The 20,820-nt window shown below is 45.4% G+C and overlaps 1 protein-coding gene across 1 annotated transcript; it reads right to left on the bottom strand.

The window, feature by feature from the left end:
* On the bottom strand, positions 248 to 20,118 carry ZC3HAV1L (zinc finger CCCH-type containing, antiviral 1 like). The gene is given in 6 exon segments (XM_021079067.1): positions 248 to 2,648; positions 2,795 to 2,920; positions 4,700 to 4,958; positions 18,084 to 18,219; positions 19,115 to 19,247; positions 19,250 to 20,118. Coding segments are annotated over 6 exon segments (900 nt in total). The 5' UTR covers positions 19,479 to 20,118; the 3' UTR covers positions 248 to 2,631.

Below are 20,820 nucleotides of genomic sequence, written 5' to 3'. Positions count from 1 at the left end.
ATTTCTTGGGCTGCTCCCGCAGCATATAGAGGTTCCCAGGCTAGGGGTCGAATCAGAGCTGTAGCTGCCAGTCTACGCCAGAGCCACAGCAACACCAGATCCGAGCTGTGTCTGCGACCTACACTATAGCTCACGGCAATGCCGGATCGTTAACCCACTGAGCAAGGGCAGGGATCAAACTCGCAACCTCATGGTTCCTAGTCGGATAGGTTAACCACTGCACCATGATGGGAACTCCTGATTTTTTTTTTTTTTTTTTTTTTGGCCACTCCCATGGCGTACGGAAATTCGCAGGTAGGGACTGAACCCATGCCACAGCAGGGACCTGGGCCACAGCAGTGACAACATCGGATCCTTAATCCACTGAGCCACCAGGGAACTCCTGAGAGATTTTTAAGGTGGAAAATTTTCTAACATGGGGTAACCAATCTGACAGAGGGAATAAGGAGAAAGAACACAGGACAATCTGCAGGATTTGGGCGTAAGTCATCAGGTAATGACCCTCCAAAATAAAGAACAAAAGGAGGAAGAAATCTGGAGGAAAGTCAGTCATTCACTTTGGAGTATGTTGAATTCATGGAGCCTAGAGATGCACAATTTCATCTCAGAAGCCCTGATAGATTGCCAAAGAAAACGCTAACCTGATAATTCTCTACTGGCTGAGTCATCAGATTAAAATAAATAAGAGAGAGAGGTACAATTACATCAAATGTTTCTATAGGATGAAAAGCAGCAGAACTAAGATTAAAATGAAATATTATAGAACTGAATAAAATATTGTAACCAAGATGATAGAGGGTCAATAACTTCATATATAAAAGCATAATTACAGGAGTTTCCACAGTGGCACAGTGGGTTAATGATCCGGCTTGTTTCTGTGGCAGCACTGGTTTGATCCCCAAACTGGTAGTGGGTTAAAAGGGCCAGCATTGCTACAGCTGCGGCTCAGATTCAATCCCTAGCCTGGGAACTTTCATATGCCTTGGGTATGGCCATTAAAAAAAAGGATACTTTAGAAGATCTATAAAAAGAATACAATAATGTAAAAGGCTACCAAGTCTTTTAATGTAAAGAATATGCATTTTTAAACTACACTGTTTCCATTAAGGATTTAATATGGATTATAAAAGAAATATAATAGTAAAAGAATAAAAATGAACGTAATAATAATAATGAATGTAAACATAAATTAAAAAAAAATAGCACCAGGAGAAATTATAACTAGGAGAAAAAAAACAAGACAGGCAGAACATAAGAGCTTTCAGAAATACTGTTGTTGACAATCAAAATGAAGAGATTAACCTAAGCCGCATGACTCTTTTTGTCCATCAGGAGAAAAGAGCAATTTCTCACTTTATAAAGGACATTTCTGCACACCTCCTCCAATAGAAATGTTTCATAATTTAAATTTTTCTAAATTAGGTAATTTAGCTTAATGAAAACTCACAACTTTGGCCCTGTTTCTCCAATGTTCTGTTATTGCTGGACAGTTAAATTAAAAAAAACAAAAAAACAAAAAACTTTACACGCCAACATTTGAGGCTATTACTGCAGCAAACACAGGAAAGAATCTCAAAAATCTGCTTCTCTGTGGTACCCCTTGATGAAAACAAAGAACTAAACAGCAGCTACAACTAGATAGACAGCTGGGTGCACGGGGGCAGAGAGAAGGGAGGGATGGGTCGGTATGAACCGGGTGAGGTATGCAGACTTCCGATGGCCCATCCTGATCACAGGAAGAACGGATATAACTGAGAGGGATGGATGAGCTACGCAGCCTTCACACGACCCCATCTGAGCTTTGGTAGAAGGGGAATAAGGAAGAGAGACTAGACAGAGGGAGGTAGAACTCTCTGGGGAGCACCCGAAAGTTACACCCTCTGCGGTGTTGGCTGAGGATGGATCCACTAGAGCTGGATCTCATGCCATAGACAGGTGACACCCTTTTACGAAAATCAAGGAGCCTAATTAAAGGTCAACTCATATCCGCAGAGAGGACGGCCCCAGCAATAAAGGGCCTCCACAAACTGTACAAAATAGACACAGAGACAACAAAGAAAAATATTTACGTGCATATTTTTAAAGAAGAGAAAAATCACAAGACCGTATCATTCAGCAACTATAAGTGAAACAAGGTAAGGAATGGCTTTAAAAATTCAATACAGTGGAGGTTTTAAGAAAAGGGTTACACTCAAAGTTTGTCAGAAAGAATTAAAAGAGCCCAGAATAAGGGAAATGTTTAAGTAAACTACAATATATTAGTGTATGTGTGATTAAAATAATTATGCACGATAAACGTGAACATATGGAGAGATGCTCATGGACCATAAAGCAAAACAAATGCAGCATAATGCGTATGTATTCTATGAATAGCACAGGGTAAACCGAGCGTCTTGGCGGATAGAAAAGCCCTTGGCTGGGTCCCAGAACCAGTCGGCAGGGTCTTGCCTCTTTAAGAGCTGGGGGCAGCCAGCCTGGGGAAGGCCGTCGGGGGCTGGAGGTTTGCCCAGGGCCAACTCCACCTGCGCTCAGGCTTTACCCTCTCTCTGCCTGCTCAACATCCCACCTCATCCCCAGCCAACCATCCCCAGTCTTACCCCCAGCCTGGCACCTTCTACTGCTCCATCCTCTTCAATTCTCACAACAACCTGTGAGGTAGGTATAATTATGGCTATTATTCATAAACAATTAAAGACATGAATGGTTACAAAATAAAGCTCAGCGGAAGCTTGGTTTTCAGACCTTCCCACTGGACAAGTTGCTTCTTATTCCACTGACGTCCTTTAAGGTTTACCTGCATCGGGCTTCTTGGCCGAATCGGCAGGGACAGAGACCAGGGGACTGGTTTCTGCAGCCCCAGTTCTGTGGAGTCCTCGTGTCTCCAGGCCCTGGGAATGCTCAGCAGAAGAAGCTGAATTATCTAAAAAGAAGAAGAAAGAGATGAGGTGTCCTAAGAGAGCCCTTCATCATTCTAAATTTCTTTTTAGGCGTTCCCGTCGTGGCTCAGCAGAAGCAAACCTGACTAGCATCCATAAGGACGCAGGTTTGATCCCTGCTCTCGCTCAGTGGGTTAAGAATCTGGTGTTGCCGTGAGCTGTTCCGTAGGTCGCAGATGCAGCTCGGATCTGGCGTTGCTGTGGCTGTGGTGTAGGCCAGCCCCTACAGCTCCGATTTGACTCCTCGCTTGGAAATCTCCATATGCCACGGGTGTGGCCCTAAAAGACAAAATACATACATACATACATATGTAAATACATTTCTTTTTATGTTGGGAGCATCAGCCCAGCTTATTGGATCGATCTCAGATAAAATTCCCAGTACTCTGGATGTGGAGAGTTTGTGTCTTCTGGATTAATATATATATTAATATATATGTATATAATAACACATATAAAATGTATAATAAGCATGTATATTATATATAATAACGTGTAAGTATATATATTATACTTACGTATCTCAATAGCAAGTAGAAAGTCACATTTCATAGTTAGGAGAGACCCACTAAACAGGACCAGGTGAAGAAAATGACAGGCCCCAGTCATCATACAGAGTAGAAGGTCCCTGCCACCCTTCAGGGACACCCCTAAACAGCCTCTGACACTGCAGAGCCCTCCCTACCTTCAAACCACCACTCCTAAAGTCAGCCACTACCATCCTAACACAAGGAAATTCCATATCAAAGCTTAGAGACTCTGACTCTGGTTTTTCCATTTTCCAAGGCTCCCCACCCACTGAAACTGATTTTCAGCTACAAGCCAATCTAATGGCATCAGTACTCTAAATGCATGATAAGTAAAAGAAGATTAAACCATACTTTGTATACCTTAAAAAAGGAAGACTAGGAGTTCCCATCATGGCTCATCGGCTAGTGAACCCGACTAAGAACCATGAGGATGCGGGTTCGATCCCTGCCCTTGCTCAGTGGGTTAAGGATCGGCGCTGCCCTGAGCTGTGGTGTAGGTTGCAGACGCAGCTCGGATCCCATGTGGCTGTGGCTGTGGCCTGCAGCTATAGCTCTGGTTCGACCCCTAGCTTGGGAACCTCCATAAGCCACGGGTAGAGCCCTAAAGAAGACAAAAAGAAAAAGAAAAAGAAAGACTATGCAGTCATGTGGGAAAATATTTATGAAGTTGTATAATGTGAAAATGAAAGATATTAAACTAAAGCAGACTTAGACTGCTCGTATTTTTAGTAACAGGACTGAAAAGCCTATAATTAAATGGTAACAATTACTGTGGATTAGAGTGAGTGGAATCATATGTGATTTTTATTTCTACTCTCTATTTTCCAAATTCTTCTGTAATGTGGTTAAAAATTTAAAAGGAAAAAGAACTCACTTTAATAAAAGGAAGCCATCCTTCCAATATCCTTACCTTTCTAGTAACTAGCCCACATCCCCCTCTTTTTTCCTAACAAGAGACTGTTTAGACTCTACTTCCTACTTTCTGACCCCGATTTATGAAGAAGCTACACTGTTCAAACACTTGGGCAGAAGCCATTAGCTGGCAGCACTGAAAATAAACACCATCCTTCCCCGCCTTTGGTTAGAATCACAGTTCCAGATCACAGAATGTTGATGGATGAAGCTTCCCGAATAACAGAGCAGCAATTAACCCACTAAGCGCTTTCTACCCAGACTCACTTTCAGGTCAGAACTACATTACTGACACACTTTGTCTATCTCCGAGAGTCTCACCTTTATTTTCAAGCATCTTGTGCAGCTTCACGTGCTTGTAGGTAGAAATTATCTGAAAATTAACAACACTTGAAATATTCAGTCCTTGGTCCTGCAGCATCTTCAGGGCTGCAGAGTGAATGAGCTGATGGGATCGCTTGCATTTCTGCAGCCTGCACTCTCCCCTGACAAACAACTTGCACACATGAAACTTGTTGCATTTATCCTTGAGGTTGCAGTAACCATACAGGGCTTCGCCTTTGTTGTAGAGCAAACAGACCTGGTACAGAAAGGAGGCAACACTTGCAACATTCATTTTCACTGTATCTCTTAAGGCAAGAAAGGACAGCTTCTCTAAACATCTTCTGACCCTCAAGAGCTGTTAAAATCACTGGGTGAAAGATGGCTTTGTATGTAGCAGTTCCTCCACCCACATCTCCCCTTCACCTTGCCTGGAGCGCTTCCTTCCCTTTTTTTTTAACCTTACAGATTTTCCCCAAGCATCCGTCCTTCAGTATATGACATGCACCTACATCCCAATGGCAGGCTCCACTGGGAAACCGACTTGGACAACAGCATGAACACACAGTTCATCAGACCAGGGCATTTTCTGGGGAGCACCTTCAACACTGGCATTGGGACAACTAATGTAAATCGGGTCTGTCCCAGGCAAACCAAGACCCTCCCGATGGGGAACTTTATAATGATGGAGCGGGCGGTCAGTCCCGAAACCACTAGTCAATCTGGACCTCACACACATAAAAAATGACCAGACATGGAGTCCCGTGATGGCGCACTAAAGACGAATCCAACTGGGAACCATGAGGTTGCTGGTTCAATCCCTGGCCTTGCTCAGTGAGTTAAGGACTAGGCGTTGCCGTGAGCTGTGGTGTAGGGTGCAGATGCGGCTCGGATCCCGCGTTGCTGTGGCTGTGGTGTAGGTCAGCGGCTACAGCTCCGAATGGACCTCTAGCCTGGAAACCTTCCTATGCTGCAGGAACGGCCCAAGAAATGGCAAAAAAAAAAAAAAAGAAGAAGAAGAAGGAAATACAACTTCCCTGGTTTCAGCGTGAAAGCCCCCAGGGATGGAAACGCCTTGGTCCAAGCAGGGTCTGTTCCTCACCCTAACAGTAAACCACATTATCCAAAAAACTTCTTGCCACGAAAATCAAGCCTAAATCCAATCACGGCTCAGACCTAACTATCAATTTATGTCCATTCAGGGTACAGAGGAATGTGGCAAATGACATTAGAGGCACACAATTATCTGAACCTAAAATGTGGGCAATTCTGCTGGACACAAACGACCTGGTTTAAAACAAGATGGTATCCGAGAACTATGGGTGGTTGCCAGAGGGGAGAAGAGGGAGGGATGGGCGGAATGGGTGAAGGAAATTAAGAGGTACAAGCTTTCTTTAGAAAACAAGTCATGGGGGAGTTCCCATTGCTGTGCAGTGGAAACGAATCTGACTAGTATCCATGAGGACATGGGTTCAATCCCTGGCCTCACTCAGTGGGTCCGGGGTCTGGTGTTGCCATGAGCTGTGGTGTAGGTCATAGACGGGGCTCAGATCCCACATTGCTGTGGCTGTGGCGTAGGCCAGCAGCTGCAGCTCTGATTTGACCCCTTAGCCTGGGAACATCCATGTGCCGCAAGTGCAGCCCTAAAAAACAAACAAACAAACAAGTCATGGGGCTGTAACATACAGTATCAGGAATATGGTTAGAAATACTGTAATAACTTTATACAAAGACAGATGTTAGACTTACTGTGATGATCACTTCATAATGTGTACATGTGAAACTAACATAATACTGTGCATCAATGATATTTCAATCAATAAGGCAAAAAATGGTATCCTACCTATAACTGTGATGCCCGTTTTCTAAAATGAACTCATAATTTTAGTGCCAATCCTACCTCCTCCAAAGAATTCCTATAAAATAGTTTTAGGAATTTAAACAATTCTAAAGCTTATCTGAAAAAGGAAACAAATGAGAATCGGTTAAAAGAAAAAAATGTGAAAAAGAGTAATGGGCACAGAGGCTTGTACCATCAGATCTTAAAAAATATAAACTACTTTCATTAAACAGCGTGATTCTGTTTCCAGAATGTACCAGAGATCAAAGAAAACAGGTCCTAATAATTGATTCACTTTGCTGTACACCTGAAACTAATACGACATCATTAAGTCAAATATCCTCCGGTAATGCCAAAAAGAGAGAGAGAGGAAACACGGGGGAAAAAGTGAAAAGAAAAAGAAATTTGATAGCCATGTCACAAAATACTGTGTTTTGGAGTTCTCTTGTGGCAGAGTAGGTTAAGGATCCAGTGTTGTCACTGTAGCAGCTTAAGTCACTGCTGTGGCACTGGTTTGATGCCTGGCCTGGGAACTTCCATATGCAGCTCACATAGCCAAAAAAAGAAAACAAAACAAAATACTGTGTTTTATATGTTGAGAAATATTTCCCAGTTGCCCTGTAGGCTCCAACCTGAGTCAGTGCTACAGAGAGGTTTTAATGGGCAAAATCAGGAATCAGACTCAAGTCTATCTGCAGAATCCATGCAGTCTTAACCGTAGCGCCCGTCGGCGTTAGGCTTTTCACACATGTTGTGATGCGATAAATCCCTTCTACCTTATACAGTGATTGAATGACATGGTGCCTGTACAGTGTTTCACCACCTGCCTGGTACATACTAAGTGATCAGTAAGTTATTAAAAAAAAGAAAAAAGAAAATAGACCCTAGACCTACTTCTTCAAGATTTGTTAGAGCAGAGCAATAAGACCATTTGAGCTTAATATCATCTTGCAGAAGACTTCACTGATATTGAGTTTCATGAGTTTTTTACATTTCTATTTTAATGCCTTTATTTTTAAGAAAACTGATTCTTTCTCTTTCTTCTTGAATCAATTTTGACAAGTCACATTTATTCTAGAAATGTGTCCATTTCATGTAAGTTTTCAAATGTATCAGCATAACAAGTTTCCTTTTCCTTTTGTTTTTTTTTTTTTTTTTCTGTCTTTTTAGGGCCGCACCCACAGCATAAGAAGTTCCCACGCTATGAGTCGAATTGGAGCTGTAGCCACCAGCCTACACCAAAGCAACGCCAGATCCGAACTATGTCTGCAACCTACATTGCAGCTCACAGCAACCCCGGATCCTTAAACAAGGGAGCGAGGCCAGGGATCAAACCCACGTCTTGATGGACACTAGTCAGGCTTGTTACACAGAGCCACCAGGGAACCCCCAACAAATCTTCCTATTTCCAATGTATGTGCTTTCCAACACCCCATTTTCCAATTCCCAAGTTTAACACAATTCCGACAATGACTTCGAGGAGACAGACTTGGAGACAATGTCAGATCCTACAGGTTGCAGATCACATGTCCAGGTTGTCACCTGTGCATCTGACCTAGCGCAAACTCTCCCTTGGGTTCAATTAATTTGCTAGAAAGACTCGCAGACCTCAGAGAAACATGTTACTCACTAGATTGTTACAAACGGATATAACTCGCAGCAGCTGGATGGGAGAGAGGGCTGGGGAGGGTACGTGGGAAAGGGCTTGGAGCATCCACGCACCTTCTGGGTGCCACTCTCCCCAAATCCCCACATGTCACAAACCCCAAAGCTCTCTGAAGCCATCCTTCTGGATTTTTATGGAGGCTTCTTTACATGGGCATGGCTGATTAAATCACTGGCCACCAGTAAGTGAACTCAATTTCTAGCCCCTCGGAGTTCAGTGGTTAACGCATCTGACTAGGAACCATGAGGTTGTGGGTTCGATCCCTGGCCTTCCTCAGTGGGTTAAGGATCCAGCGTTGCCGTGAGCTGTGGTGTAGGCCATCGGCTGCAGCTCTGATTTGACCCTTAGCTTGGGAACCTCCATGTACCGTGGGAGTGGCCCTAGAAAAGGCAAAAAGACACACACACACAAATTTCTAGCCCCTCTTGCCTCCCAGGAGGCAAGGGTGGAACTGAAAGTGCCAACCTTCCGATCACATGACGGGTTCTTCTGGAAACCAGCTTCCATGCCTAGGTTACCTAGGGGTTTTCCAAAAGTCACTTCAGGAACAAAACGGAAGTCACGTTTTTTTATCGTTGTCAACTTTTAGGAAATTCCAAGGGTTTTAGAAGCTCTGTGTCTGAGGCAGAGACGAAGCCCAAATATGTGACTCTTATTATAAATCACAAGATCACAATGTGTCCCGCACTGGTTTTTGTATGTATACGGTGTCTACAGTATGTACTGTATCTTTAAGATAGTGGTAAAAAGGGATCATGAGGCATTTTCACATAAAAGACGTGAGGGGCCATTGCTGCCTCATCCGCTGTGCTTGTCCATGATCCCTGGTGTCCAAGTGGCCATGATTTGAGCCACATGACACACACCTCCGAACCCAGATGATTAGACCAAAGCCAGGCTCTTGTCGTAAGTGCAGCCAACGCATCACTCACAGAGGCCTAAGTGCAGCTCACAGAACAGTGAAGTAGTTTAATACGACAAGATGAGGCTGAACCCAGGATACTTGGGCAGAAACCATAAAGAAAGATTCAGGAGTTCCCATCGTGGTTCAGCAGTTAACGAATCTGACTAGCACCCATGAGGACACGGGTTCAAGCCCTGGCCTCGCTCAGTGGGTCAAGGATCTGGCGTTGCCATGAGCTGTGGTGTAGGTCACAGATGTGGCTTGGATCCTGCATTGTTGTGGCTGTGGTGTAGGCTGGCAGCTACAGCTCCAACTGGACCCCTAGCCTGGAACCTCCATATGCCGTGGGTGTGGCCCTAAAAAGACAAAAAGAAAGAAAGGATTCAATAAGTTTAACAATGTAAAAGTGTTAAATTTCGATATGTCAAAAAATTCATAAACACTAACGGTAAAGAGAGGAGTTCCCTGGTAACCTAGCAGTTAAGGAACCAGCACTGTCAGTGCTGTGCAGCAGGTTTGATCCCTGGCCTGGAAACTTCCACATGCCCATGGGTGTGGACAAAAAGAAAAAAGGTAACAGGGAGTTCCCATATTGGCACAGTGGAAACAAAGCCGACTAGTAACCATGAGGTTGGGGGTTTGATCCCTGGCCTTGCTCAGTGGGTTAAGGATCCAGTGTTGCCGTGAGCTATGCTGTAGGTCACAGACGCAGCTTGGATCTGGCGTAGCTGTGACTGTGGTGTAGGCCGGCAACTGTAGCTCTGATTGCACCCCTAGCCTGGGAACCTCCATATGCCGCAAATGCAGCCCTAAAAAGATAAAAGACAAAAAAAAAAAAAAAAAAAAAAAAGAAAAAAGAAAGAAAAAAGGTAAACAGATGTTGCACGGCCCTTTCTCTTGGACACAGGAAGGACTAGACCCTGCCTAGTCTGCCTTATAGCTGCCTCATGCTCCTCTTCCTTCCTGCCAAGAACCAGCTCCAGTGGCTGCTGGATTCCATCTGGCAAAATGGTTGGAATCTATTTGGCTCATGACATACCAAACCTGGCTTCAAAACTTGAGATGAGAAAAGTGATGGATGCTGAGATGAAGCCTGTTGAGTCCTAAGACGGACGCCAGTGCCGCCTCCGGGTGCAAGACTCTGCTGCCTTGAGGGCTGCCCCTGCCCTCTGAACCAACAGCTCCAGCTCTTGCCTCCAGCCTTCTGACTTTTTTCCCTGCTCGACCCTGAAATACCTTAGTGTTAAAAATGGGACCACGGTCATGAGCTACCCTCTATTTTCCCACCATCCTCCCTTCTTCCCAACCATTTTCTGGCAACTTAGAAAATGTCTATGACAGAATCATTGTGCTAGATTAGAAAACGCTAATTTTTTTTTAATGGCCGCACCTGCAGCATATGGATGTTCCCGGGCCAGGGATCAAATTGGAGCTGCAGCCTACACCACGGACACAGAAACACCAGATCCAAGCCACATCTGTGACCTATGCCACACCTTGTGGCAATTTAGGATCCTTAACCCTCTGAGGGAGGCCAGGGATCGAACCCACATTCTCACAATGTCAGATTCTTTAACCTGCTAAGCCACAACAGGAACCCCCAGAAAACTCAACTTTTAACTGAAGATCTCTTGTAATATTTTCTTTGAGGATTCCACTTTTTTTTTTTTTTTTTGTCTTCTTGCCATTTCTTGGGCCGCTCCCGCGGCATATGGAGGTTCCCAGGCTAGGGGTCGAATTAGAGCTACAGCTGCCGGCCTACGCCAGAGCCACAGCAACGCGGGATCCGAGCCGCGTCTGCAACCTACACCACAGCTCACGGCAACGCCGGATCCTTAACCCACTGAGCAAGGGCAGGGATCGAACCCGCAACCTCACAGTTCCTAGTCGGATTCGCTAACCACTGCGCCACGACGGGAACTCCCACTTTTTTTTTTTTTTTTTTGGCTTTTTGTCTTTTTAGGGCTGCACCCACAGCATATGGAAGTTCCCAGGCTAGAGGTCTAATTGGAGCCTGTAGCTGCCAGCCTATGCCACAGCTGCAGCCACACCAGTTCCAAGCCATGTCTGCAAGCTACAATGCAGCTCACGGCAATGCTGGATCCTTAACCCACTGATTGAGGCTAGGGATCGAAGGCACAACCTAATGGTTCCTAGTTGGATTCATTTCTGCTGTCCCAATACGGGAACTCCCAGCTATTTTGTTTTAAAAAATTCTTTGTGAGGCGTTCCTTTGTGGTGCAATGGGTTGAGGATGTGGTGCTGTTGCTGTGGCTGCTCGGGTTGCTGCTATGGCAGAGGTTGAATCCCTGGTGCAGGAACTTCCACCTGCTTCAGGTGCACACAAAAAAAAAAAAAAAATCCTTTGTGTATAGCTAAACAGATGCAAACATGCTAATTTTGCCATGATAGCAGTTATAATGGGTATTTTTTAAGCATTTGGAATTATATTGTTATTCCAAAGCAATTAAAATTAATATCTAAAGCCCAAAAAAAGTAAATGGGGAGGAGGGGGAAGAATACTTTTAAAAATGCGACCAAAAAAGTAATTTGTATCATTAAAGACATCTTATGAATTAACAAGAAAAGACAAATTCCTTGATAGAAAAATCAGCAAAATAATAAACAGGCGATTTATGAAAGACAGCCTTCATAGGCAGACCTAAATTTAAATTTTCCATTTACAGAGTTCCCATTGTTGCTCATCAGGTTAAGGACCTGACATAGTCTCCATGAGGATGTGGGTTCAATCCCTGGCCTCGTTCAGTGGGTTAGGGATCTGGTGTTGCCACAAGCTGGGGCGTGGGCTCAGATACGTTGTTTCTGTGGCTGTAGAGTATGCCTGCAGCTGCAGCTTCAATTCAACTGAACCCTGGCCCAGGAATTTCCACATGGTGTGGGTGCCGCTGTAAAAATAAAAAATAAATTTGCCACTTACTATGTGACCTTGGGTAAGTTATTTAATATATCCAAGCCTCAGCTGCCTCACCTGTATTTTTTTTCTTTTTTGTCTTTTTAGGGCTGCACCTGTGGCATATGAAGGTTCCCAGGCTAAGGGTCAAATTGGAGCTACAGCTGCTGGCCTATACCACAGGCACAGCAACACCAGATCTGAGCTGTGTCTGCACCCTACACCACAGCTCATGGCAACACTGGATCCTTAACCCTCTAAGCAAGATCAGGGGTCAACCTTTGTCCTCATGGATACTGGTCAGATTTGTTTCCTCTAAGCCATGAGGGGCACCCCTGCCTCACCTGTAAAATGGGGACAGCCATCCCTCACTCACGGGTTATTAATGAGCTAAGGTATGCGAATTGCTTAACATTCAGGAAGCACTCAAAAAACCTAGAACAGGGAGTTCCTGTCATGGCTCAGTGGTTAATGAATCTGACTAGGAACCATGAGATTGCGGGTTCCATTCTTGGCCTTGCTCAGTGGGTAAAGGATCTGGCGTTGCTGAGAGCTATGGTGTAGGTCGCAGATGAGGCTTGGATCCTGCATTGCTGTGGCTCTGGTGTAGGCCAGTGGCTACAGCTCCGATTAGACCCCTAGCCTGGGAACCTCCATATGCCATGGGAAGCAGCCCTAGAAAAGGCAAAAAGACAAATAAATAAATAAATAACAAAACCTAGAACAAGATATAAAAATTGTAAATACATATGCACCCAACATAGAATCACCTCAATATATAAGGCAACTGCTAACAACCTTAAAAGGAGAAATTGGCAATAACACAATAATAGTGGGGGACTTTAATACCCCACTTACAGCACTGGACCGATCATCCAGACAGAAAATCAATAAGGAAACACAGGTCTTAAATGATGCCTTAGACCAGATGGACTTAATACATATTTACAGAATACTCCATCCAAAAGCAGCAAAATACACTTTTTTCTCAAGTGCACATGGAACATTCTCTAGGATAGATCACATCCTGGGCTACAAATCAAGCCTTGATAAATTTAAGAAAATTGAAATCATATCAAGCATCTTTTCTGACCACGATGTTATACGACTTCAACAACAAGAAAAAAAAATGCAGGAGTTCCTGTACTGGCTCAGCAGAAACAAATCCAACTAGTAACCATAAGGTTTTGATTCCATCCCCAGCTTCACTTAGGGAGTTAAGGATCCAGGATTGCCATGAGCTTGGTGTAGATCAGAGATGTGGCTTGGATCTGGTGTTGCTGTGGCTGTGGCATAGGCCAGCGCCTACAGCTCTGATATGACCCCTAGCCTGGAAACTTCCATATGCCACAGGTGGGGCCCTAAAAATAGCATGAAAAAAATACGAAAGACACAAGCTTGTGGAGACTGAACAACATGCTACTAAACAGCCAATGGATCACTGAAAAAAAAATCAAAGAGGAAATTAAAAAATATCTAGAAGCAAATGACAACAAAGACACAACAACCCAAAACCTATGGGATGCAGCAAAAGCAGTTCTAAGAGGGAAGTTTATAGCAATACAAGCCTACCTCAGGAAACAGGAAAAAGCTCAAATTAACAACCTAACTTTACACCCAAAGCAACTAGAGAGAGAAGAACAGACAAAACCCAAGAAATCATAAAGATCACAGCAGAATCCAATGAAACAGAAATGAAGAAAACTATAGAAAAAAAGTCAATGAAACCAAAAGCTGGTTCTTTGAAAAGATCAACGAAATTGATAAACCCTTAGCCAGACACATCAAGAAAAAGCAACGAGGACTCAAATCAATAAAATTAGAGGAGTTCCCGTCGTGGCGCAGTGGTTAACAAATCTGACTAGGAACCATGAGGTCGCGGGTTTGGTCCCTGCCCTTGCTCAGTGGGTTAACGATCTGGCGTTGCCCTGAGCTGTGGTGTAGGCCGCAGACGCGGCTCGGATCCCGCGTTGCTGTGGCTCTGGCGTAGGCCAGTGGCTACAGCTCCGATTCGACCCCTAGCCTGGGAACCTCCATATGCCGCGGAAACGGCCCAAGAGACAGCAACAACAACAACAACAACAACAACAAAAGACAAAAAAAAAAAAAAAAAAAAATAGAAATGAAAACAGCAAAGTTACAATGAACATCATAGAAAAACAAAGAATCATAAAAGACTACTGCAAGCAACTATATAAGCCAATAAAATGGACAACCTAGAAGAAATGGACAAATTCTTGGAAAATACAATCATCCAAGACTAAATCAATACGAAATAGAAAACATGGACCAATTACAAGTACTGAAATTGAAACTGCGATTAAAAAACTTCCAACAGGGGAGTTCCGTCGTGGCGCAGGGTTAACGAATCGACTAGGAACCATGAGGTTGCGGGTTCGGTCCTGCCTTGCTCAGTGGTTAACGATCCGGCGTTGCCGTGAGCTGTGGTGTAGGTCACAGATGCGGCTCGGATCCTGCGTGCTGTGCTCTGGATAGCTGGTGGCCACAGCTCGATTAGACCTAGCCTGGAACCTCCATATGCGCAGGAGCCCAAAATAGCAAAAAAAAAAAACTTCCAACAAACAGAGCTCCAGGACTAGATGGCTTCACAGGTGAATTCTATCAAACATTTAGTGATGAGCTAACACCTATCCTTCTGAAACTATTCCAAAAAATTGCAGAGGAAGGAACACTCCCAAACTCATTCTGTAAGGCCACCATCACCCTGATAGAAAAACCAAAGATACTACAAAAAAGGAAAATTATGAGCCAATATCACTGATGAACATAGATGCAAAAATCCTCAACAAAATACTGAATCCAGCAATATATTAGAAGGACTGTACACCATGATCAAGTGGGATTTATCCCAGGGATGCAAGATTTTTCAGTATCTGCAAATCAATCAGTGTGATACACCACATTAACAAACTAAAGAATAAAAACCATATGATCCTCTCAATAGTTACAGAAAAAGCTTTTGACGAAATCCAACACCCATTTCTGATTAAAAAAAAAAAAAAAAAAACCTCCAGAAAGTTGGCATAGAGGCAACCTCAACATAATAAAGTTCATATATGACAAACCCACAGCTACCATCATTCTCAATGGTGAAAAGCTGAAAGAATTCCCACTAAGATCAGGAACAAGACAAAGATGTCCACTTTCGCCACTAGCATTTGACATAGCTTTGGAAGTCCTAGCCATGGCAATCAGAGAAGAAAGAGAAATAAAAGGAGTCCAAATTGGAAAGGAAGAAGTAAAACTATCACTGTAGCGTCCTAAAGACGATACCAGAAAGCCCTTAGAGTTCATCAGTGAATTGGTAAAGTTGCAAGATACAAAATTAACACACAGAAATTGACTGCATTTCTATATTCTAATGATGAAAGATCAGGAAGAAAATTAGGGAAACGGTCCCATTTACCATCACATCAAAAAGAAAAAATACCTAGGAACAAACCTACCTAAAAAGACCAAAGACCTGTACTCTGAAAACTATAAGATGCTGATGAAAGAAATCAAAGACGACACAAACAGGTGGAAAGATGTACCACGCTTTTGGATTTGAAGAACGAATATTGTCAAAACGACTGTACTACCAAAGGCAATCTACAGATTCAATGCAATCCTTATAAAATTACCAATGGCACTTTTCATAGAACTAGAACAAAATATTTTAAAATTTGTTTGGAAGCACAAAAGACCCAGAATAGCCAAAGTCAACTGAGAAAGAAAAATGGAACTGGAGCAATCAGGCTCCCTGACTTCAGACTGTGCTACAAAGCTTCAATCATCAAAACAGTATGGGAGTGCCCATTGTGGTGCAGAGGGAACAAATCCAACTAGTATCCATGAGGATGCGGGTTCAATCCCTGGCCTCACTTGGTAGGTTGGGTATCCAATGCTGCCATGAAATGTGGTGCTGGTCACAGATGCGGCTCAGATCCCGTGTTGCTGTGGCTGTGGTATAGGCCAACCGCTACAGTTCCAATTCAACCCCTAGCCTAGGAACTTCCATATGCTGTGGGTGTGGCCCTAAAATGCAACAACAACAACAAATACATTACGGTACTGGCACAAAAACAGAAATATGGATGAGTGGAACAGGATAGAAAGCCCAGAATTAAACCTACACCCCTGTGGTCAACTCATCTATGAAAAAGGAGGCAAGAATATACAATGGAGAAAAGACAGCCCCTTCAAGAAGTGGTGCTGGGAAAACTGGACAGCCACATGGAAAAGAATGAAATTTGAACACTCCCTAACACCATACACAAAAATAAACTCAAAATGGATTAAAGACCTAAATACAAGACTGGATACTCAAAACTCTTAGATAAAAACACAGGCTAAACACTCTCTGACATAAACCACAGCAATATCTTCTCAGATCCACCTCCTAGAGTAATGACAATAAAAACAAAAATAAAAAACGGGATCTGGGAGTTCCTGTTGTGTCGCAGTGGTTAACGAATCCGATTAGGAACCATGAGGTTGCGGGTTCGATCCCTGGCCTTGCTCAGTGGGTTAAGGATCCGGCGTTGCCGTGAGCTGTGCTGTAGGTAGCAGACGCGGCTTGGATCCCGAGTTGCTGTGGCTCTGTCGTAGGCCAGTGGCTGCAGCTCTGATTCGACCCCTAGCCAGGGAACTTTCATATGCCTCGGGAGCGGCCCAAGAAATGGCAAAAAGACAAAAAAAAAAAAAAAAAAAGGATCTAATTAAACTTAAAAGTTTCTGCACAGCGAAGGAAACTCTAAAGAAAACGAAAAGACAAAACACAGAATGGGAGAAAATAGTTGCAAATGAAGTGACTGACAAGGGTTTAATCTCCAAAATATATAAACACCTTCTGAATCTCCGTACCAAAAAAACTAGACAACCCCATCAAAAAATGGGCAGAAGATCGTTTAGATAAGTCTCTAAAGAAGACATACAGATGGCCAAAAAACACATGAAAACACTCATTATTAGAGAAATGCAAATCAAAACCACGATGAGGTACCACCTTACACCAGCCAGAATGGCCAGCAACCCAAAGTCTACAAACAAGAAGTGCTGGAGAGGGTGTGGAGAAAAAGGAACCCTAGTACACTGTTGGTGGGATTGTCAATTGGTGCAACCACTGTGGAAAACAGTATGGAGATTCCTCAAAAGAGTAAAATTAGAATTACCATTTGATCCAGCAATCCCAGTCCTGGGCATCTACCCAAAGAAAACCATGACTCGAAAAGAAACATGTACCCCAGTGATCACTGCAGCACCATATACAATAGCCAAGCCGTGGAAGCAACCTCAGTGTCCACGGAAGAAGATGTGGTACATATACACAATGGACTCTTAGCCATAAAAAGGAATGAAAAATAATGGCATTTGCAGCAACATGGATGGACCTAGAAATCATCACACTAAGTCAGACAGTGAGACACACAATGAACTTCTTTGCAAAACAGAGTCACAGATGTTGAAAAACTTATGGTTACCCAAGGAGACAGGTTGTTGGGGGAGGGATGGGCTGGGGGTTTAGGACGGAAACACTGTAAAATTAGATTGTGATGATTGTTGTACAACTATAATAAAATTCATTGAGTTTTAAAAAAACAAACAGGAGTTCCTGTCGTGGCACAGTGGTTAACAAATCCTACTAGGAACCATGAGGTTGCAGGTTCGATCCCTGCCCTTGCTCAGTGGGTTAACGATCTGGCGTGGCTGTGGCTGTGGTGTAGGCTGGCAGCTACAGCTCCGATTAGACCCTAGCCTGGGAACCTCCATATGCCCGCAGGAGCGGCCCAGGAAATAGCAGAAAAAGACAAATAAATAAATAAATAAAAATAAAATAAAACAAACAAACAAACCTGGAGCTATTGTTATTATTTCTACACCACATAGGTCCATTGCTCCTCATGCATGGAAGCCCAGTAAAATCAGAGACTCCAGAAAGGCCAGCTTTGTACATACGCAGCCCCCTTCCGCGCAGGCTGTCCTCTATAAGCAGACTTTTGGCGCTCTCCCCTGACTTTTTTCATGATGCAAACCTATGAGGGTGACCTCTTGGGGACTCACCTCTGGTAAAAGGCAGGGGTCATTCTGTAAAAGCAAGATCCGAAGCTGGGCCTCATTGAGGCCAAACAGTCCATGGTTTTTCAGGACTTGGATGTTGACAGGTGTGTGGATATCATGAGAAAGGGTGCAGGTAGACCTAGATAGGACACAAAAGTCTCAATCAAAGGCCCAGAGGGGGTCAGCCTGTCAAATTCCTTGCCTAGGGCCACTTTCAACTTACAGATGAAGTTCAAGAATTTTCCATGAACCCATAGATCCCGCCTAAAAGCTCTGATAATAAGAAAGCTGGGTTGAAGCAACTCCCCTCCCAGGCCATTTTCACTCTGAATGAGGACTCTTGAAGACCAAGGTTACCCCTTCCTCCAGTCACCCGCCTTGACAGAGGGCGCTCGCCAGTTGTGCAGACAGACCACTGCTCCCAAGCCCACCAGCCAAGCTTAAATAGAACGCTTGCCCCTCCCCCACCCCGCGGTGGGGCGCGGGGGCGGGGCTCGAGTAAAGCCCTGAGTCGGGGGGCAGCCAGAAACCACCTCGCCAAAATCATCCAGCCCTCGGTTTCCTGGGGGGTCCGAGAGACAGATCGCGCTTTCTAAACCTGGACGGCACAGATTCGCTTCTGTAAAACTTTGTGCTTGAGTGGGAAGGGCCAATCTCTGAATAAAGGCTCCGTGCATCTCGTGCGGTCTGCAAATGGCCTTAAAAGGACCACTGCAGGAAACAAACCAAAAAGCTCCAGTCTTGATTTATCCCGGCCTTGTCGTGGAGGATCCCGGGGGGGCAGAAGCTGCAAGTGGGGGGTCGGGGGATGTGGCTGAGAAATGCAAACCAAGACTAACTTTCGCCTCGCTCCGCAGCGGAGCAGGGGGCACGAGGGAGGCCTCCCCTGGAGGACGCGGAGGGGTCCCTTCCCCAGGCTTCCCTTCCACCCTGCCGGAGGGGAGTCGCCCGGACCAACTATCGCTTTTCTCTTTCCTTCCGGGCCCCGCTGCGTCCCGCCTGCCGCCCTGCCCCCCACCTCCCTGCAGCCTCACCAGCAGTCGCGGTTTGGGCACTTGCCCAGCATGTGGCGGTGGCAGAGGTGCAGCTGGTCGCAGGCCTGGCACTCGCCGCGCTGGTAGCGGGCGCAGACGCGCGCGGAGGACACGGCCACCACCCTCCAGGCCAAGGACCGCCGCCGCCGCCCGCTCCGGCCGCCACCTCGGCCTCGGCGTCCCACGGGCCCTCCCGCACCTCCACCTCCTGCAGCAGGAAGCGGTCGGGCCCCGCCTGGCGCAGCACGTCCCGGAGCCGGGCCTCCGAGAGCTCCACGTGGCCGCGCAGGTCCTGCAGGAACATGCGGCCGCCGTGGGCGCACAGCACCTTGGTGAGGAAGGAGCACACGGTGGGCTCCGCCATCGTCGCTGCCCCGCTCCCTGCGCGGCCGAGCGCGGAAATCCGAGGCGGGCAGACTCCTCCCAGTCACGTCCATGACTTCAAACCCGCTTCCCAGGAACGCGCCTGGAGGGCGGGCGAAAGGCGGCCGCCGTGGGCCGCGGCGCGGAGAAGAGGGCCCCGGGGTCTGGGTCCTCTTGGGTGCGGATCAGGCAGGGACAGTACTGATGGTGCGCCTGCTCTGGGCCAGGAACCCTGAGTCCTCGCCTGGAGGGATTTGTATAGTCGCGGAGAATTTGAGATACTTGGTAAGGGCTGCAAAGACGGTGGAACAGGTAATGTGGTAGAAGGTGCATAGAGCTGCGGGGTCTTAGGTGGTTGGGAGGGGAAGATGTCAGGAGGCAGTCACTAGCCACGGGAGGCTGTTGAGCCCTTGAAATGTGACCAGTCCGAATTGGGGTGTGTGAAATATACACACACTGGATTGGGGCGCTTTGGACTGTAGAGTGTCAACTACCTCATTAATGACTGTATTCGTCATGTTACATTGATAATATTAAATAAAATGATACTATAATTTCATGTTTCTTTTACTTCTCATGTCGTGATGAGAAAATGTTCAATTGCATGCACTGCTCACTTTATATTTCTTTCTTTTTCTTTTGTTTTTGTCTTTTCAGGACCGCACCCGCAGCATATGGAGGTTCCCAGGCTAGGGGTCTAATCAGAGCTGTAACTGCCGGCCTACACCACAGCCACAGCCACGCCAGATCCGGGCTGGGTCTGTGACCTACACCACAGCTCATAGCAACGGCTGATCCTTAACCCACGGAGTAAGGCCAGGGATTGAACCCGAAACCTCATGTTTCCTAGTCGGATTCATTGCCACTGCGCCACTACGAAGGAGCTCCTCAGTTTCTATTTCTGTTGGACAGCACTGATTTAGACCTGAACATTCGCTGAGGGGCTTTTTGCCCAACACCATACTGATTTTCAATGAGCATTAAATCATTTGAGCCAACTGCTGATGCGTGTCAGAGTGCAGAGATGAATAAAACATAACTGAGGAACTCAGTGAGGGGAGCTGCTGTCTTCCAGGGTGGTCGTGAAGATTAAATGAGTTGATGTCATGTAAAGAAACTAAAGAGGAGGGCGACCGGCCGATTTCTCTGCCTCATGAAGAAATTTGGACTTACCAGGAGTTCCTGTTGGGGTTCAGCAGGTTACCAACCCGGCTAGTATCCATGAGGATGTGAGTTCCATCCCTGGCCTCGCTCAGTGGGTTAAGGATCCAGTATTGCCGTGAGCTGTGGTGTAGGTCGCAGACTCGGCTCAGATCCCGCATTGCTGTGGCGTCAACCAGCAG

Source organism: Sus scrofa, chromosome 18 (genome assembly GCF_000003025.6).
Source record: "Sus scrofa isolate TJ Tabasco breed Duroc chromosome 18, Sscrofa11.1, whole genome shotgun sequence".
Classification (NCBI taxonomy): domain Eukaryota; kingdom Metazoa; phylum Chordata; class Mammalia; order Artiodactyla; family Suidae; genus Sus; species Sus scrofa.
The sequence above is the reverse complement of the archived record's forward strand: the minus strand, read 5'-3'. Positions and strand labels throughout refer to the sequence as shown.